The following is an 18,937-nucleotide window of genomic DNA, read 5'->3' on the forward strand; positions in this document are numbered from 1 at the left end:
GCTTGATTTGGTGTTATGTTATTGTTTGGTTGCTTTGCTTTTAGTTTCTTTTAGTGTCTTCCTTGAGTCTGGTTGTGAGAGCTTTGACAAGCCCCAGTGCTGATGAACATATGGAAGTGGGAAGAGGAGGAAGGAAACACCTAAATTAATCTGTAGACATTTGTTTTACTCTCAAAACAGCCGATTGTTTCGACTCCGTTAGATCATCCTCCATGTTATAGTATCTCTTTTGTATAAAAAGAAAAACATGTCTGACGGCCTCTTCATTTCAGATTCAAATTCAGCACAGAAATCCCTCTGCTGGTTTTTAAAAGTTTTAAATTGAGCCTTTATTTATTCAGGTAAAATCTCATTGAGACACAGGGTCTCATTCTCAAGAGAGACCTGATCAGATGGTAACAGTACTATACAAAGTTACAGACAGGACATTAAGCACGGAGGCAACAGTCAATTAAAACATCATAAAAAAGGTCGTCATTGAAAGTGCAAAATGTGTAGAATTAGGTATTGCAGAACGCCTAATGTTTGGTGATATTTCTGATTTGTCCCTGCCTTGCGAGTCCCTTTCAAATATTCAATCCTAAATTTGCAGATTTACATTTTAAAGCGGTGTGAAATAAAATACTTAAGGAAAACATGATGGAAATATGCAATCCTGTCTCCTAAAAATGATGTTTCCACACAACAAAACTTCATTCTAAATGATGGTTTAGGTTAAAATAAGTATGTTTGTATGTAAATGAAGTATGTTACATAAGATGACTTGTGTACGTTATGTAAGCAAAAAAAAAATCAACACTGACACATGGGTCACAATCGGCATGTTCGTTTGGCCGTCTACAGTATCTATACTGACCTAAATGTGCGGATATAGAAACGTATTTCTTACACGTCAACAACAATCATAATCAAAGAGAAAGCGTTTCACTTGAACTGGAGTGACGATGCAGATTTGTTTTATGGATGGCTGAAATATGGCATTTATGTTTGTTTCATGTATCAAGTTTTCCACCTCAGCCTCAGTAGTCCCCCCCCCCCCCAATATTCCAACTTTTTAAACTTGGGCGTTCGTCTTGAGTGGCTCATTTCTTACTGAATACATGTCAGTGAGTGACATTGTCGGCAGGACTTTCTAACTCTGTGTCCCCGCCCTTATATCTCCATCAATGTTTAATGAAGCTTTTGATTGTTTGGCACACTCAGAAACAATTGCAGCAAAGGCAAGAGGTGAGAACAGGGACTTTATCTTTCACTCGACCGTTTGATCAACATCAATAAGATGTAGGCAACACTGAATGCATCACAGCAACAGAATGCAAAAGGTTCCACACAACCTAGATTGTATTTCTGCTTGATTGCTTCTTTAGGGCTTTTATGCAATTTATTGTGGGGCATATTAAGGACAATGACTTATAACATATAACAAGGTCACAGTAATGTGAGACAGTGATAAAAAACATAACTCGGTGGTAATAGGAGAGCAAAATGAAACGGAGAATGAGTTGGTTGATGGATCTCCAGGGAGGAATAGCACACTCTGCAGTGACGCCAATGAAACTCTATAGGACTCTTGTAAGAGGCAAGCTCTAAATGAAGACATTTCAATGCCCTCTGTCACTTCCTTTATCTCTTTCAGTTTTGTATTCTATCTCCAGCAATGGAACAATCTTCCTCTGCAACATTTTTCAGTTTCTTTATATCTTTTCATCTCATTCCCCTCTTATCTACCCTGGCTCTACTGCGACAGATCAACTTTTCCCATTTTTATCTCACTATCTTTTCATTCTGCCTCCCAACTCTATCTATACCCTTTTCCTCATTCTTTGCAGTGATTTATCTGCCCCTGCCTCCCTCATCATCTTTCATCAGTTCACTCTTTCTCTCTCATTAACACAACCATGCTCTCTCTGATGTGCGCCTCGCCCCGCGTTTGTCCTTAAACCTGTAGAAATTTATGCGGCATGCGTCGTCCTACTGCATTAGAGGATGAAAATGTTGGTAATATTAGCCTCCTATCTACGCAAGCCAATCGCCTCTGGCTGTTGCTTTATAATAACCCCCACATTGATTCACAGACCACAACACGTGCTGTGAATTAAAGGCAGCTCACAAGGAGGCCTCAAAGGCAGTCGTTTCCTTCCTAAACGGTTGCCCATTCCTTTAATGTATTGACTCAAAATGTAAGTCATAATGGTTAAAATGATTACTACTTGCCTTTAACATTCACTAAAAATATTGTAGTCTATATAGACAAATGTTTACTAAGGTTACAAATCTAGTGGGAAGAAGAGTCATTTTTTCATAGACCTCTATAAAATCTGACTTCCTTGTGCAACATGTGGAGTTGCCCCCCCCTGCTAAGACAGAATGCAGGTGCATGTGTGTGTTGGCTTCACTTTTCACTCCTGGAGGTTCATGCATGCTAACATCTGCATATAGAGACACTGTTGATTACAATACATCTACAACAACTTTACAATTCTAAATATTGGTCGAAAGAAATGTTGAGAATTTATAGAAATGACAATTTTTCAAAAACGGCACAAGATTTATTTCGTACATGGTATATGAGCCATTACTCTGCTTTTTAATTTTTTATTGTTTGGATGTTGCTTCAGGCACTCATTAGGCAGAGACAGGACCGGAGCTCATGCATACAAATGTCTGTGCTGCTAAAGTTTACTTCTGGGCATGCAGACTCAGCAAATCACAGAAGTGTCCACACCAAGTTAAGTTGCTGTCACGAAGAAAAGAAAACAAGATATCACAATGAATTATATGGAGCAAAAACAAAGGTTTATATACAGTAAATGACACGTCCACATACTGTTTGTGGTCATAAGAATAGTTCTATTTTATGTCAATATAGTCATTTTGTAATGAAACATAGGTATGTTTCTACTGGCGCAGCTTTTCTATTCGCAACAAAGAAGATCTTAAATTCTGACTGTTTTGGGAAAGCCAACAAGGTTTACTACATCATTTAATACTGTATAAAACTTTGGACAAAGTACGCTAATCTCTGTGACATTTCTTCTCTTGTTTCTCTCCTAATTTACCTCTCCATGCCTTTTTCTTCAGTCTCTGTGTTATCTGTTTTTCGATTTCCAATCCACATCTTGATATAAATCTCCTCAGGGGGAAATATGACCAATCAAATTCTGACATCTTCAAAACTCTGACAAACTTTAACTTTTGCTTCAAGACGTTTCGTCCCTCTGTCCTTCTGCCTCTGTCACCTACATAATCGCTCCCTATTATTCTCGCCTGTGGACGCTCTGGAATCATAATTAGGTTGCATTGATCGGGGGACGCTGTAAACAGATTGATGAAAACCAGCTTTGACAACTCCAATCCAGCTAGCTATCATCATTTGGATCCACATGGACAATACACCTCACCAGAGATCACACTGAATCTGTTCTTGATAGGACTGCCTCCGTACGGGTGTAATTAAGCTTCTAATACGATTAAATCTCTCACTTTTGAATCCCCGTCTCTACCAACTGTCCCCACCCACCGGCACAGCATCGGGCATTGGGTAAATGTTCATTAGTCTTTCTAATTGGCTGGTGATAGACTATCTGGATCAGATATTAATGTTAGGAGGTTACCTGCCAGGAGAAACAAGAGAGATTCAGGCCTCCCATCTAATTGCATTAATATTAATGAGTAATTAAAAATAAAATATACACAACATCCCTTTATCTACTGCCAGGCTACAAGTGCACTCGTTTAATTAAGAACATGGTCTCGTCATGGTTAACCAGTGACAGAATAGCCTAACAAGCAATATAGTGAAACTAGATGTGAATGGAATCACTCACTATTTAAGTACATGTTCTCTTTTTACTGTGTAGTACTGTGCATTTATGATGTTCTTTACTTTCCATCTTAAGCTACTTCATACTTCCTAATACACTCCAATTTAAAGGCTAATATTGTACTTTTTTCTCCATTACATTTGACTGCTTTAGTTACTAGTTACTTGCAAACTCATATTATTAATACACAATATAATTAACTAATTAATTACGATGTATAGATTAAGCTACCCAGCAGTACATGATGTAGTTAAAATGAGCTCCACCTTTACCATCCGCAACATTAGTGATGCTCGCATCAATAATAATGACTCAATATTATAAGATCCTGAAATGGAACATTCTCCATAATGTCACCACAGACACTCAGTTCATAATACTGCAAATGCAAAGGTTCAATCACCATTTATTTCTTTACCTCTCTTGGCGATAGATATTAACAGATAAATATTAAAATAAAAATCTTTGAGATTATTACTTAGATCTTGGGAAATTCTATGTACCATTAATTCCCACTTCTGTCCACATTGGCCAATGTTCAGCAAAAGTTAAGCAAAATAAGCAAAGTCTTGCTTGGATGTCTCTTAGAGGCACCAGCTGGGACTCTCTGGCACCTAATCGCGAGTTTATTGGAATGAAGCGGCCGTTTCAGAGGCATAACATGGCGGTTAGTTCAGATACAGTAGAGTGGCTGCAGCAGTCTCTCTGGAGCAGAATCTTTGAATTTCCTTGTATGTGTGTTGGTCAGCATTACGTGCTGGGCACAATTGTACATTTGGCAGCTGCTGTTGCTGTATACCTAAAGATGCAGGCCCAGGTGGAGCATTGCTTAAATATTAATTGTATTTGAAGTTTGAATTAAGATTATTTTGCACTCATACACTTTGATCAGTCCTGCATTTCCTTCCAATCATTTAAATGAACACATTTACGTCAGCTATTACGTCACTTTATGTGCTGATTGCTGATACTGGCATGATCATATTTATGGTCATACATTTCCAGGATCTTTGCCAGCAGCCATCGCTCGTTTCATTTTCCAAAACTGCATGAGCCCTTTCACTGATCAGGCTCTTTTCTGTTGGGAAACACCATGGTAACTGCGCTGGCAAGAGCTGACCTCGGCCATCGCAACACACACATGCATGCAAAGCACAAACACACACTGTTGCTGCTGCAAGAGTTCCCCACCAGAGTTGGGCGATTGACATATCCCCCATGGCCTCGGGGCCTCACTAGTTAGAACTGAGCAGTAATCAAAGCAGACACACAAGTCGAACTTTATTATCAAGCACTCGATAGCAGCTGCAGGAACAACCACAGGTCCTCCAAGGATACAGTAAACAGGAGGTGCAAAATCAAAAAGCATATACAATGCGGCTTCCCTTGGACCTGGAAACTTTTCACAGTTGACTCAAAGATGATCTTTTCTCCTTTTGGATGATAAGTTGAGGTTTCAGGACTTTTGTGGTGCTGGCGTAGAGAATTGAAGCTGATGACCTGACGGAGGACTTGGAAATCTCTCAGGTATGATTCACATAATTTCCCTTTAAATCTGTTGATTAAAGTTGATTTTGTCCATAAATTAATAACAAAGTTGGTTTTAGTTCAATTAACTGCCACAGACCATAAAACATTTGTTTTAATTCAATATGAATTCATTGACTGGTTGAAACTCTTTGTTCGTCATTATTGAGAGGGACAACACTTTGGAAAGGCATAATAACAAATTGCATCTTTAAAGTCCCCGCTGTCAAAAACTGCAGGATTTACTTTAATCAAAATGGATGACATTCTCAAAGGGAATCGGTGATGTGTTTGGTATTATTGATGTGCGTTTGAAACAGATACTCACCTAGACAACTATTTAAAAGTACATTTTTGATCATTTCACAGTATTATGCACGATTGAAGTTCATTACTTTTTACACTGTGTGGAAAATCACTCATTCCACAGCAGGAGAGAATATTTTTTGATTTTTGTAAACATTAGTCACTGTTTTAAATGTATCAGACTTGAACTTTTTCCAATACATTGCACTTTTTATATTTTTAATTATCTGTGTCCATTGCATATATATACAGTGCACTTTGCCAATACTTCTTTTAATCAACAGCATCAAAGTCTAGAAGGCATAAATAATGTATCTGTTAAATGATGCAAAGGCTTTTCATCATGAGAAATTAATTGAACATGAATTTACATTTGAATACTTTGAATTTAACAGTGAGCACAATGAGTCAGGCAGAAAAAAACTCACAGAAAATAAGTACAGCAGGCTTTTTGAATCATGGTTGATGATTAAGTATGCAGAAGAGTAATACAATGAGAAAGCTCAGCGGGATCCTGCTGTTTCACAGCTCCTGTGTGTGTGAAAATAAGCAGTGAAATTTCTTTGAAAAATATTTTTGCTCCTTCAGGGAATGCATCAGCAAAAGGTTCTCGAGCAATGGCATGACATGTTTTGGACAATTTCTGGGTCAATCAATATTTGTACTTATATACAACTTCCTCCAAATGACCTTACTGACGATCTGATTATTCCGCAGGCAAGGAATGGCTTAATAACTATTAATAAAGACTTGACTCAGCAGTTACATTACTGATTTATGTCCACTTGTGTGTATGCAGTACATAATATGAATCCCTCTTTTGTGGACAGCACATAGTGAAATCTTTGTGATATTTTCATCCAGGTTTTACTTGTATTTCCTTTCTTTTGGTATTGTGGTGACTCACCATTAACTTGACTAGAGTAGACTGGAGAGAAAAGATAAGTAGGGGGTGTCAGTGCTGATTAAGATGCAAAATGTTCTCAAGGATGATATGGATTGTGCCTCCTGCCTGCTCATATAAGGCCAATGGTGCAATTTTCTTGGCTTGAGTTGGCATATCCAGACAGACCATCTTAAATCAAATAATAACCTTAATTGTGTATAATTATACAGCGTTGCCCAAGTTAATAAAAGGGCTGTAAAAGACCATAAAAGTGCCTCAACATTAGTAAATTGTAATTTGAGGACTATTCCCCTCCTCTAGAACACCATCACATACAACAAAATACAATTAAATATTGCCTTTATACAACTGGTATAACACCTCTGCAAAAACTGATGCATTCTCCCTCTCTCTACAGCTTTTTTACACATCCAGTGTCTGCACATTGTCCACAAGTCCAGAACAAAACTCAGTGTGAGAGACTCAGCCGGACAGGAACAGACTCTGATTTGTCACCATTGCAGGCTGTGAGGACCGCGAGACATAGGCTACTGACCCCACTGGTCTGGAGTGGTTCCACCATGGGGAAGACTGGGCAGAGTACAGTGGAATTAAACTCCCCAACAGAGGTCAAACAAGCAGTTCCCTTTGAGGAGCTAGACCACATGGCGCCCCCTGCAGATGAAAAGAAGGAAAAACAAGAGCCACCTGAAAGGGGAAGCTGGAAGGGAAAGTTTGATTTCCTATTGTCATGTGTGGGATACGCCATTGGCCTAGGAAATGTCTGGAGGTTCCCTTATCTGTGTGGCAAGAATGGTGGAGGTAGGTACTATCATGAGACTGACGCAACCAAAAGATCTTCGGTCAGTTCAAGGTTGATTCTTATAAAATACATATTACTTTCAGGGCAAGTGTTAAGGAGAATCAGAATTATGTTGTCTAGTGATTTGTAAGGTACCCAAAGCCACAATAGTAATAAATGCACAGTAAAATGTGCCAAAAGTTGGGTGAGTATTCCTATGGAAGTCCAGTAGGCTAATCATGTTATGTTTTGACCAATCACTAGGCCCAATGAGTTCTCTGACAACACCCACACACTCAGCACAACCCATCATAGCAAGTTATATTTGCCTTTTGTCTACAATATCACCTGCTATCGGCATGCTAACCAGCTTACATTATATCAAGCTAGCCAGCAATGCTGCTCAACCCCCAGTAGGCCTATCAGCAAAATAATCAGCCAGCTACCTCATCGTAGCCAGCAACAAAGCATAGCCTACACTCTATATCTACCGCATAGCTTTAGGCTAACAGTATGTCAGGCTAACTAGCATGCCTATTGAGCCACTAAATAAACCAAAAAACGTTTTAGCTAAAAGCATGTGTGCTGCTTGAGCCACCACATAGGCTAGGCCTACAGACAATCTTCTACAGTGACCCCACCTTGGCCATCAACAAAGCACACACTCTCTAATACCATTAGCCAACAACATGCAACATGTAGATCCAACAGCCTGTCAGGCTATGTAGCATGCAGCTAATGTTATTCACTGGAACTGGCTGCAGTGCACTTTAAGTTGGCCCTTGGGTTAGGGTTAGGGTTAAGGTTCGCACCTTAAGAATAGACTATAAGAATAAGGTCCTTAGTAATTCATTAACATTTACAGAAACTTTTTAAATCAGTGGTAAAACTTTCTCTCTGGGCGATGTGTATATTGCTGGAAGATGTGTGTCTCCTGCATGTAAATTGTACAAATGTTTTAAACAAGACTGTCATTTTTCATAACATGCTAATATATATATTGATAAAATAGAACAAAGGGAGAGGTATCTTTTACCAGAATGTTACTGCAATATTCAATTTATTTTTCAGCCTAAATTGAAGAGAAGGAATCTGCATTTTTTGTAATTGAATATTTTCCTTTTTTATTATAATATTATGATCTGTCAATCTAAGTTACATCAGTATGTTAAAATGCAGTATTACTCTGAATCTGTTTATGATAGTATACTAATACAACTACTTTGAAACCCTCAAATCCTTCTAATTGCTATCTACATTATCTTACCAAACTATTTTTGTTTATCTACTTTGTGATGATTTATCAGGGGCCTTTCTGATCCCATACTTTCTGACCCTGGTGTTTGCCGGGATACCTCTGTTCTTCATGGAGACGTCTCTGGGACAGTTCACCTCAGTGGGAGGGCTGGGGGTGTGGAAGCTAGTCCCTATGATGAAAGGTAAGATGTTGATATGAAATAGGGAGATATGGATGTACTTCTATTGTGTACACATATATTTTGAGTTGCTGACATGTTTTTGAGTATCCTAAAGGAACCGTATGCCACCAAGAATATGCACGAACCACTAAGATTTGATTTATTAGCACTAATTCTCCTTCGCTGACTGAACCTTTTTATCAGTCGGACACATAATTCAAGTTAACTTAAATGATAGTCTTGACTTTTTGCTTATTATTTCCACTTGACATCAGGCTCTTTCTCACTCGATGATACGCAAAGTGGTGCAGAAACACAAAAGCAAAAAATAAAGGGAAAATGGTTTCGTGAACAACTTTTCATTTAAGAATCTTTTTCAGCCGGTTCTTGGTGGTAGCAATCAAACCACTGCCTCCGAGCTCAAAGAGCTCGAGTGAAGCACATTGTATCTCCCGCCAGCACAGACAGCAACAGTGATAGTGAGTGTGCTGCTGTGCAAACTGAAACTCAAAGCCAAGGACAAGTAAATTAGAAACAACAATAACAATGATGAGGACGATGAAGATTATAACTCTCATGCTGAGTGAGACTGTTGAGGACAAATCTGCACTGAAGTTCTTTCTAGTGCCCCTGACATATTATATTGCATTTGACTTTGCATGTTTGCTGACCTGTACAACATTGTAATGTAAAACGCTGATGTCCAGTACCTCTTCCTTCTTCAGGTGTTGGTTTAGCTTCAGTGGTTCTGTCCTTCTGGCTCAACATCTACTATATTATCATCATTGCCTGGGCACTCTACTACTTATTCAACTCCTTTGGTTCGGTATGTTGCATAATCAATCACTAGAGAGCAAAACCTTAACTAAATATGTGTATATTTAATATGTACATTTTAATTATTGTTTTTCAAGCAAAAAGGCTGAAAATGTGCTGGTTCAAGCTTCTCAAATGTGAGGATTTGCTGATTTGTTTCCTGACATTTAATGGACAAAGTGATTAATTTATTAATTAACAACCTAACTGGCAGATAAATCTAAAATGAAAATAATTGTTAGTTGGTATTTTAAAAAAAGAAGGTAGGTATAATGAAAATTCAGTTTTTACTCCTGATTACTGCCAGCCATGCATTCAAAACAAGCTTGGTTGAGAAGTAGGGATGCAAATGTATATTATTCAATGTTTTTATCTAAAGACCAAAAACATAGTTGGATCATTAGGCTGCCCTAGAATCAAGCATACATGATAGAAGTACTGTATCTTTTTTTCTATGAAGAAATATTTTTCATCATATTCATGCGTATGTTTTGTGTGCAGGAACTGCCTTGGCAAAGTTGTGATAACCCCTGGAACACAGAGAAATGTTTTTGCAACTACAGTCTGACTGACACCACCAACCTGACCAGTGCTGTCACCGAGTTCTGGGAGTAAGATATGCCATACAGTATGAGTGTGTGGGTACAAGATGTCCCTGTGCACGAATATGTTAAAGCTTTTATATGTGTCTAAATCCAGTGTGTATGTGTGTTCCTGTAGGCGTAATATGCACCAGCTGTCCAGTGGGCTGGAGGAGCCAGGAGAGGTGCGCTGGCCCTTAGTTGGAACTCTTGCACTGGCCTGGATCCTTGTCTATTTCTCAATCTGGAAAGGAGTGGAGTGGACAGGAAAGGTCAGACTCAGTGCTTATGTTTCTTTCTATTCTTTCTATTTGTTTTATCTTATTCATTAATATACCTTTTCATACTTTAAAATTAAAGTACTCTCTGTGGCTGCAGACCGCATATGCTACATCACACGTGTGAGCATGTCCGCTTTCTCTGTTTTGCATATTCTATGTTTTAATCATGCAAACAGGAGGACACAGAGCTGCTCAGGAAACAGAGCTGATGTTGCTGTTGGTTGAGTCCACTCTTAATTAGAGAAGCTGATTAAAGAAAAAATATGAATAAAGTATGACACAAAAGAAAAATAGTGGCCTACATTGTGACTTTGGACGAGACTGAAATATTTTAACAACTTTTGAACGGATTACAAGGATGCATCTAATAAATGTAATCCCTTAACGTTTTCATCTAGCACCATCATCAGTTAAATATTTCCAATACCTGCAGAACTAACAACATTCCCATCGGTCCCTTTGTTTCTATGACGAGTAGTTAGTAGAGGTTTATCTTGCAATCCTCTCCTCAGGCCAGAAAATGTAATCCCGCTTGACGAGATATGTGCGATTGATTACTGGACCATTTAAGCCCTGTCTTCTTTTCAGTTTTTTTGATTGTCCATGTGTTTATTGATCACAAAGCACATGGCATTAATCATTGTGAAGGCTATTGATCGATCACAGAAATAGAAAAAAAAAGAGGATTTATCCATCGAGGCAAAAGTTTGGAATTTAAATCTCTTCCTCTCTTCTGTGCTGAGAGTCACAATGTGAGTTCACATCAAAGTGGGACACATGATGTGATAATTAGCTCCACAGAGTCGAACAACAACCTCAAACATATTACATAAATGATAGAGATATGTCTGAGTATTTATTTATTCTTCTGAGAAGTTGACAGATTGTTTATATATTCTGTCCCCACTCTCTCTCTCAACATTTTACACAAAAGACATGGCTTTAAAATGTATTATGTAATGTCAAACTGCTGGATGATTTAGAGGTGAAGGCAAAAGAGTTAGAACAAGAACACATATATATCAGTACTGCCCGGGATTTTTTTAAATTACAGCAAGTCAATGTGAGCAGAAACAAATTTACACATTCACTGCCAGTGGATAATTTGATTTTAATGTGAAGTTTATGAGAGCAGTGAAAAAAGAAATGAATTCCCCCAGGGCAACGGTCTTGACGGACAGTACCAATTAAGCATAACGATTATGCTACAGAGCTGCGGGCCAATACTGAACTCTCTCAGCTCTGGCAAAGTCTTAAAGGCAAAGAGAAGCCATGGAAATATTTCAGTAGATGAGAAATGTTTAACTCGGTATACTGTGGCAACAAGGGATTGTGTCTCTTGTTGAGTTTTAATGATCTAAGAGATATGACTTTAAGTTGTTTGCACTTCTGTAACTTGAAAACAAAACCTTAACACAAACCTTTTTTTCCATTTTTAGTTTTAGCTCACTTTGACAGTATAGAAATATATAAGTTAATTAAATATCTAAAAAGAAATTGCTGTATCTCTCTTTCTCTTAGGTGGTGTATTTCTCAGCCACCTATCCCTACATCATGCTGATCATCCTTTTCTTCCGTGGGGTCACTCTGCCTGGAGCCATCGATGGGATCCGCTTCTACATCACTCCAGACTTCAATAAGCTCACCCGCTCTGAGGTAGACAGTTTACACACATGCATACATGTATCCAGTGGTGCAATGTAACAAAGTACATTTACTCAAGTATTGTACTTAAGTACTATTTTTGACATACTTGTACTTTACTTGAGCATTTCCATTTTATTCTACATTTACTTCACTCTTGTACATATTGTACTTTTTACTCCACTGTATGTATTTAACACTCATAGTTACTAGCTTCTTTGTACATATAAAAACAGCTGATGCATCATAATAACTTATATGATATGACGCAGTACTGTACTACTAATTATCCCAGTATTTTAAAAAGTAACTAAAATGGGCTAAACATTGACAAACTACAACATTAAAATGATATGACATGTAAAATAATACTATTATACTGTGAAAAGAGCCATTCTGCATACTGATCACTTTTACTTTTGATACTTGAAGCACATTTAGCTGATAATACTTCTGTTCTTCTACTTAAGTAACATTTTCAATTCAGGACTTTTACTTGTAATGGAATATTTTAGCACCATATCATTTCTACTTTTACTTTAAGTAGAGGGTCTGAGTACTTCTTCCACCACTGCGTGTATCTGACAGGTGTGGCTGGACGCAGCCACTCAAATCTTCTTTTCCTACGGACTGGGCCTGGGCTCGCTCATCGCACTGGGGAGCTACAACTCTTTCAACAACGATGTGTACAAGTAAGAACGTGCAGTCACAAGCTTCTTACATTCTGATAGTTGATATCATAAGTTGTCGTTCTTGTCATCACAACTATGAACTGTATACCTTTCTCTTCAGGGACTCCATCATAGTGTGCTGTGTCAACTCCTGCACCAGCATGTTTGCTGGCTTGGTCATCTTCTCCATTGTAGGCTTCATGTCCCATATCACTAAGAAACCTGTCCATGAATTAGCAGCATCAGGTACAATATTGTATGGAAAACAGCAGAGAAATGTTGTATATTTGACCTTTACATGGGAAAATGTAAACCGAATAGACCTGCTTTCAGTCTTTCACTGCACATTTAAGTGAACCTTGGAAATGTTTTTAAATATTGGAGGTGTTCTAACCCAGTACAACTCAAAATCTGTTTGTGTCCTGTTTCTCATGTTTTCAACAGATGCAAATATGTCCATGCTAATTATTTTTCAGTAGGCTACAGTATAATGTCTTGAAGTTTAAAACATTTGTCATTTAAATGCTGTGTCTGTGACATTTAGGTCCGGGTCTGGCGTTTTTAGCTTATCCTCAGGCCGTCACCCAGCTGCCCATGTCCTCTCTGTGGGCCATCCTCTTCTTCTCCATGCTCATGATGCTGGGCCTGGACAGTCAGGTACACACAGCACACACTGTACCTGCTGCTGAACAGATGGTATTATTTATAAGATTAGTTTTTGTCTTAATTGGACTTGTAGACATTCATTACTCTGAAACACCGACAAAAGCTACCGTATAATCGACTTTAATTATCCAATCAAGATTTAGATCGTAGTGTCCTGTTCACATTGAAAAATGTATATTGCTGAGATGATTAAATGTGAATAGCAATTGAATAAATAATATAAAAACCTGTTGTTGAATACTAAAAAATACTCATCTCTTGTTTCCTTGGAGAGAGTTTAGAAACACAATATGAACGTTTGGGATTAGGAATAACATGTTTGTGTAAAAGTAAAAAATGACCCAATGCAGTAATAGCCATTCACACACAGTAATGTGTTGGAAATACTGTATAAAAGCATCCAACATAATTAGTTGTTAGTCTGTCTGTGCCTTTTTGTCATGACACTACCTAAATTGCATGATGTACAATCCAAGCAATTACTGAGAGAAATTATTTTAACAAGCAGCAGCAAGTATGGGCACGAGTGATTTGGGAACCTTTTTTGTCCTGAGTTTTGTCTCTCAGGCTACATATAGGAGCTTCCCTACCTTATTGGTGAAGGTCGTTTGGCTCTATTCTTTTTAATTCTATTTTCTAACTTTTTTGTGGTTAAAAAAATACGCTATCCTAAAATGACAATCTTCTTTTGTCACTTTATTGTGTGTCCCCACTCCTACAAACCTACCTAGTTGGAACTACAAGTTTGAAAATGAAAAAGAAATTGGGGGTTTGTTGAGTTAGAAAGAAGTGAACTATCTAGACCTCTGTAGCCCGCTGCTCATCTCAAGGCTACATTAGCCACTACTTGTGAGTTGTTGTATTGCATTGTGGGTAATGTCGATGCCTGGTTTTCACAAAGAACAGGAATTAATTGAATAAAAAAACCTGCCCGTCATGAGTTTGACAGTGTTAATTCAGAGGGATGTTCTTTTAATAACATTCTGACCCATGTCTCTTTATAATGTCATGTATTAGTTCTGCACAGTGGAAGGCTTCATCACTGCTCTGATGGATGAATATCCCATGGTGCTGAGGAAGAGGAAGAAGATCTTCATCCTCATTGTGTGCTTCATCTCCTTCATCATCGGCTTCTCCAACGTCACACAGGTACAGTTGTGTACACCTCTGTGTATTACTTGCCCTTAGTCCATGTAGATAAAATTAATTGTTTAGTTCAGTTTTAAATCACTGTCGTTAACTTGTACTGTAAATGTATATCTAAGTATCATAAGAAGGCGGATATATAAGAACTGCATTATACTGACAAAATGACAAAACAATCTCACAACAACCTGCCATGTAAATTCATTAGCCTCTTCCCATGTACGGGCCCAGCAGGAGTTTTATTGCACCATGTACATGTGCATTTTCTAATTAAAAAAAAAAAAAAAAATTTGGAAAGCTTAGAATTTTGTCTATTGAGATGAAAATCACAACAGCAGGTACAATCAGCTCCTCAAACTAGCAAGTACACTCAAAATCATAACTTTGAGCCCACTTACCTATAAAGCCTCATAAACATCCTCTTTTCAGCAATATTTTGAAATATAAAACGTAAAAACATAAGCCATTGCCAGATGTCCACACGTTCGTCTCCGGTAAAAAGATATCCACCATGAACATCGTCACATCGATAAAAGTCCATGAACAGCTGTTGCAATCTGTGAAATCAGCTGATTGATTTTTACATTGTGTGATCATAAACAGTCGTAACATAATATCTCGTGTGTTCAGCGCTGTCCAGTTACTTCCTGAATGTTAGGCGGAAGCTTAGCGTTAGATTGACACTTCATTTGAGCCAATCGGAGCTTCTTTGGCTTATCTACAAATTTCATGCGCCAATGAGTGTCAATTTGACAAGGAAGTGCCCACCCTCATTTTTCATTGACAGGCTAACCCTGGATCAGCTCAGACTCCCGGTGGCACGTGCATCGTATAGACAATGAACGCCTCGTTCGTTACATGAGTCACTTCCCATGGTTTGTTTTTTCAAAATAACATTTATTTTCAAAATTATATTTATTATTTATTGTTCAGAAGAAAATACAAAAAAACCCATAAAAATATTAGAATGTTTTTTGTTTATACTTCACTTACTTGTGTGATTACTACTAACAGGGAATATGGGTATATAATAGTTATATATATTTATTAATAAATATTATAATATGTACATATTGCACAGTTGGTGTACGCCTGGTGTTACTCTTAGAAAAACCTGTCTAATAAATTAAGTTTTTATCCATTTTGATCTGAAATTTGGTGGTGAACTTGATAACACTTGGTTCTATGTTTCTATTGTGTATTTCAGCTCGGGACTACCAGCTATACCCATCTTCAGACATCTTTTTCAACAAAGAAATTCTGGCGGAGTGTATTTTCTTCAAATTCAGTATATCCAGACCACTATTACTCAGTGCCAGAAGCACTTGGAGTGATTATTCACTGTTTTGCAAGAACAATAAGAGAGTTATCTTTTGAATGAGACCAAAATCATGCAGCTGGTGCAAATGGTTGAAGAGCAGCTTTCAATTTACTTTAAGTATGTCGTTTGTAGGTATTTTTGGGTAAATTCGCCCACACTCGCCCACACAGGTTAAGCATATTTCTTCAATAAGGTGGGCGGAGTAATATTTAGCCTCTGATATGTGTGTCTATGTGTGTGTTGAAATCTCCCAGGGTGGTCTGTACGTGTTCAAGCTGTTTGATTACTACTCAGCCAGTGGGATGTGTCTTCTATTCCTCGTCTTCTTCGAAACCGTTTCCATATCCTGGTTTTATGGTAGGAAATCTATTTCATGCAGTCTACGCTTAAAACCAAACACTGTATAGTGAAATCAAAAGCAACCACAGCTGAAATAAGACGAGACAGAGCTGGACAGAAAGGACTACATTGTGCCAAGTCACCGAATGAATCAAGCATGTCCATTTCCTACATACAGTGTAGCTGTCCAACAGGAAATTACATCTATCTGCTCCACTTTTTGTGATAAGACTCTCTGTCCAATCAGCTTTCCCACTCTTTAACCCAATAAGGCTTTGTTCTTGTACTAATTATCTCCACTTTAACACACACACTTCTTCTTTGTCCTCCTCTCTTTATGCCACAGGAGCTGAAAGGTTTTATAAGGACATTGAGAGCATGATCGGCTATAGGCCATGTGGCTGGTGGAAGCTCTGTTGGAAGTTCTTCACTCCGCTGATCTGCCTGGTAGGCGGGGAACGATTATCGATTTAACGTCCATAATATGCATTTTTCCAAGTCGAATTCGCACCTTCTCCCTCACGGAGATCTATCAAGCTCCAGCAGGTGCAAATAGATAGAGAATTGATGACAGTGCTGAATTGGTTTCTTCTGCCATGTGGTGATTTATACTTAAACGTGTGAACTGTCAGGCCCATAGACATATGGTTCAGGCCCTCAGGGAAATCATGGCCGTGTCTTATTCACTACTGTGGTGGTAAAGTAAGTGTAATGTTAAAGGATGCTATACAAATTAAAAATCAAGGGTATTCTGCCAACATGTACATCTTAGAGGTATAGGTTAAAACTGGGCTAGATTTGATTGAAAAGTGAACGTCGATCCACAACTTTGGTCTATGCTGAAATATCTCTACAACTTTTTGGAGAGATTGCCATAAAATTTGGTAAGAACATTACTATTTTTTCAACGATCAAATACCTGAAAGAGTAAAGATGCTCAACCTCAACTGTGCTTTGTGTTAAGTGTGAGCTGTTAGCATGCTAACACACAACACTAAGATGGTGAGCGAGAACACGCTAAACATCATCATGTCGGCATTGTTTTTAGCATGCTGACGTTAGCATTTATGGCCCTAGCATGGCTGTAGACTCTTGCCTAGACATCAAGGTTACAAATAACTTCTTTTGAGTGTGACTACGTATATATCAGTGTGATAATGTGGAGGACTAAAGCTGCCATCATAGTAAAGAAATGTAGAAATTAAAGCCTCAATTATCAAATATATGTGCTGGTTGATGTGAAAATAAATAAATATGCACAGAAATTGAAATATAAATGAATAAAATGTACTTATATATTTGAAAAATCCCACAATTGTATATTGTAGGGGGTGTTTACCTTCAGTGCCATTGAGATGACCCCTCTGACCTTGGGGAAGTATGTCTACCCGCTGTGGGGCCAAGTGGTTGGCTGGTTAATGGCTTTGTCTTCCATGATACTGATCCCAGCCTATGTCGTCTACATCTTCTGCATCACCAAGGGCAGCATCAAACAGGTACCAACCTCGTACACCTTTCTTTCTCACTTTTTAATGTCTATTCCCTGCAGTTAAAGAGTTATATAGGATACTACCATGTGGAACTGGTGCAAAGAAGGAAAACCTAAAGTGTATCAATTTAACAGTAAAGGCGATAGTTGAGAGATACGATTTTTGAAGGTGAGCATAGCAAGTTAGAGTTAATATTTTGTTTGTCTTTGCATCCTCCAAAACCTTTTTCTTGAATTAAAGACATGTACATTACAGCTCAAAAGCTTATGTTCACTGTTGTACCTATAACTTCCCACGTCTGGACTCACCTCCAAGATAAACTGTTGAGCACTTCATGCTAATGTGATGTCACTGTCTTTACTTGACCAGCGTTGGTGGAAGATGACAACTAGCCGGCAGGATGAAAAGCCATCGGGGCATGAAGAATTTACACACACAGGGAGAGTGGGCGAAGCTCCTGTCTAGCCAGGATTGTTCAGGAGTTACTAAAGTCAATATTGAATTGGACAGATGGAGTCTTGTACAGCATTTTACTATGTTGTTTTCCTCCATCTTAATTTGTTTTTCGTAAATTTAAAGATGAGGAGGCACTTTTTATAAATTTAGAGGATAGAAGATTTCCTGTTGCATTAAAAGAGTGAACTCAAATTGAATGTTATAGATCAGCGTTGAACCTGTGTACATATACCACATATATACCATTAATGTATGTCTGTAAATCTTCCTCCTACTTGTACATTTTCTCTACTACTCAACAAAACTTACTGTCTTTGTCTATAAGCTTACCATTACATTGCATTACAAAATCTGGTAAAACTTGATTTTAGGTGTACAACTGTAATGCATCAAAGATTATATGCTTGTGGTAGCTTAAAGAACCAACCAACCAGCCACTGTGATATTTTTGTCCAGCAATAAATATATGGGCCATGCAGTTCTATGTGTTGTCTTTGCTTATACAGACCTACACAACTCAAACACATTTGTGTCTATAATATAATTGTGATGAAAGCTGTACATTTTCTCAATTAACACTGCTTTGAGATAAGTTTTAAATAATTGTATTATCTTAAACTTCCACACACAAATGAGTGTATATTTAAGATGGATTCAACTGATAGTATTGTTCTTATTATTAATTTTTTCAAATGTTCTATAGATATTGGAATACCATCGTATTAGTGAATCTCTTGGCTACAATAGTCGTGTGGAGAAATCT

The 18,937-nt window shown here is 38.0% G+C and overlaps 1 protein-coding gene across 2 annotated transcripts; it reads left to right on the forward strand.

Annotated features, from left to right (window-relative positions):
- Positions 1–5,092: 5,092 nt before the first annotated feature.
- Positions 5,093–18,652, forward strand: slc6a1l (solute carrier family 6 member 1, like). Of its 2 annotated transcripts, XM_029461620.1 has the most exons (15): positions 5,093–5,351; positions 6,962–7,365; positions 8,653–8,784; positions 9,489–9,589; positions 10,081–10,190; positions 10,300–10,432; positions 11,963–12,097; positions 12,674–12,777; positions 12,878–13,002; positions 13,301–13,413; positions 14,440–14,571; positions 16,144–16,246; positions 16,575–16,675; positions 17,557–17,724; positions 18,088–18,652. In XM_029461620.1, exons 2-15 carry the CDS (start codon positions 7,125–7,127, stop codon positions 18,181–18,183), a joined length of 1,794 nt encoding a protein of 597 aa, XP_029317480.1. In that variant the 5' UTR covers positions 5,093–5,351; positions 6,962–7,124; the 3' UTR covers positions 18,184–18,652. The 2 variants fall into 2 exon arrangements, with proteins under 2 accessions (XP_029317480.1, XP_029317479.1); XM_029461619.1 differs by lacking the exon at positions 5,093–5,351 and having other exon boundaries at positions 6,822–7,365.
- Positions 18,653–18,937: the final 285 nt, after the last annotated feature.

The sequence above is a fragment of the Cottoperca gobio genome, chromosome 23 (assembly GCF_900634415.1).
Source record: "Cottoperca gobio chromosome 23, fCotGob3.1, whole genome shotgun sequence".
NCBI classification, from domain to species: Eukaryota; Metazoa; Chordata; class Actinopteri; order Perciformes; family Bovichtidae; genus Cottoperca; species Cottoperca gobio.

What these genes read in the sequence shown, in the direction of transcription:
- slc6a1l (XM_029461619.1), top strand. Translation starts at nt 6,939, where the DNA reads ATGCATTCTCCCTCTCTCTACAGCTTTTTTACACATCCAGTGTCTGCA. An exon ending in TGCTGGGCCTGGACAGTCAG is followed by an intron (nt 13,414 to 14,439) that starts GTACACACAGCA and finishes GTCATGTATTAG; the next exon opens with TTCTGCACAGTGGAAGGCTT. An exon ending in TTCCATATCCTGGTTTTATG is followed by an intron (nt 16,247 to 16,574) that starts GTAGGAAATCTA and finishes TTTATGCCACAG; the next exon opens with GAGCTGAAAGGTTTTATAAG.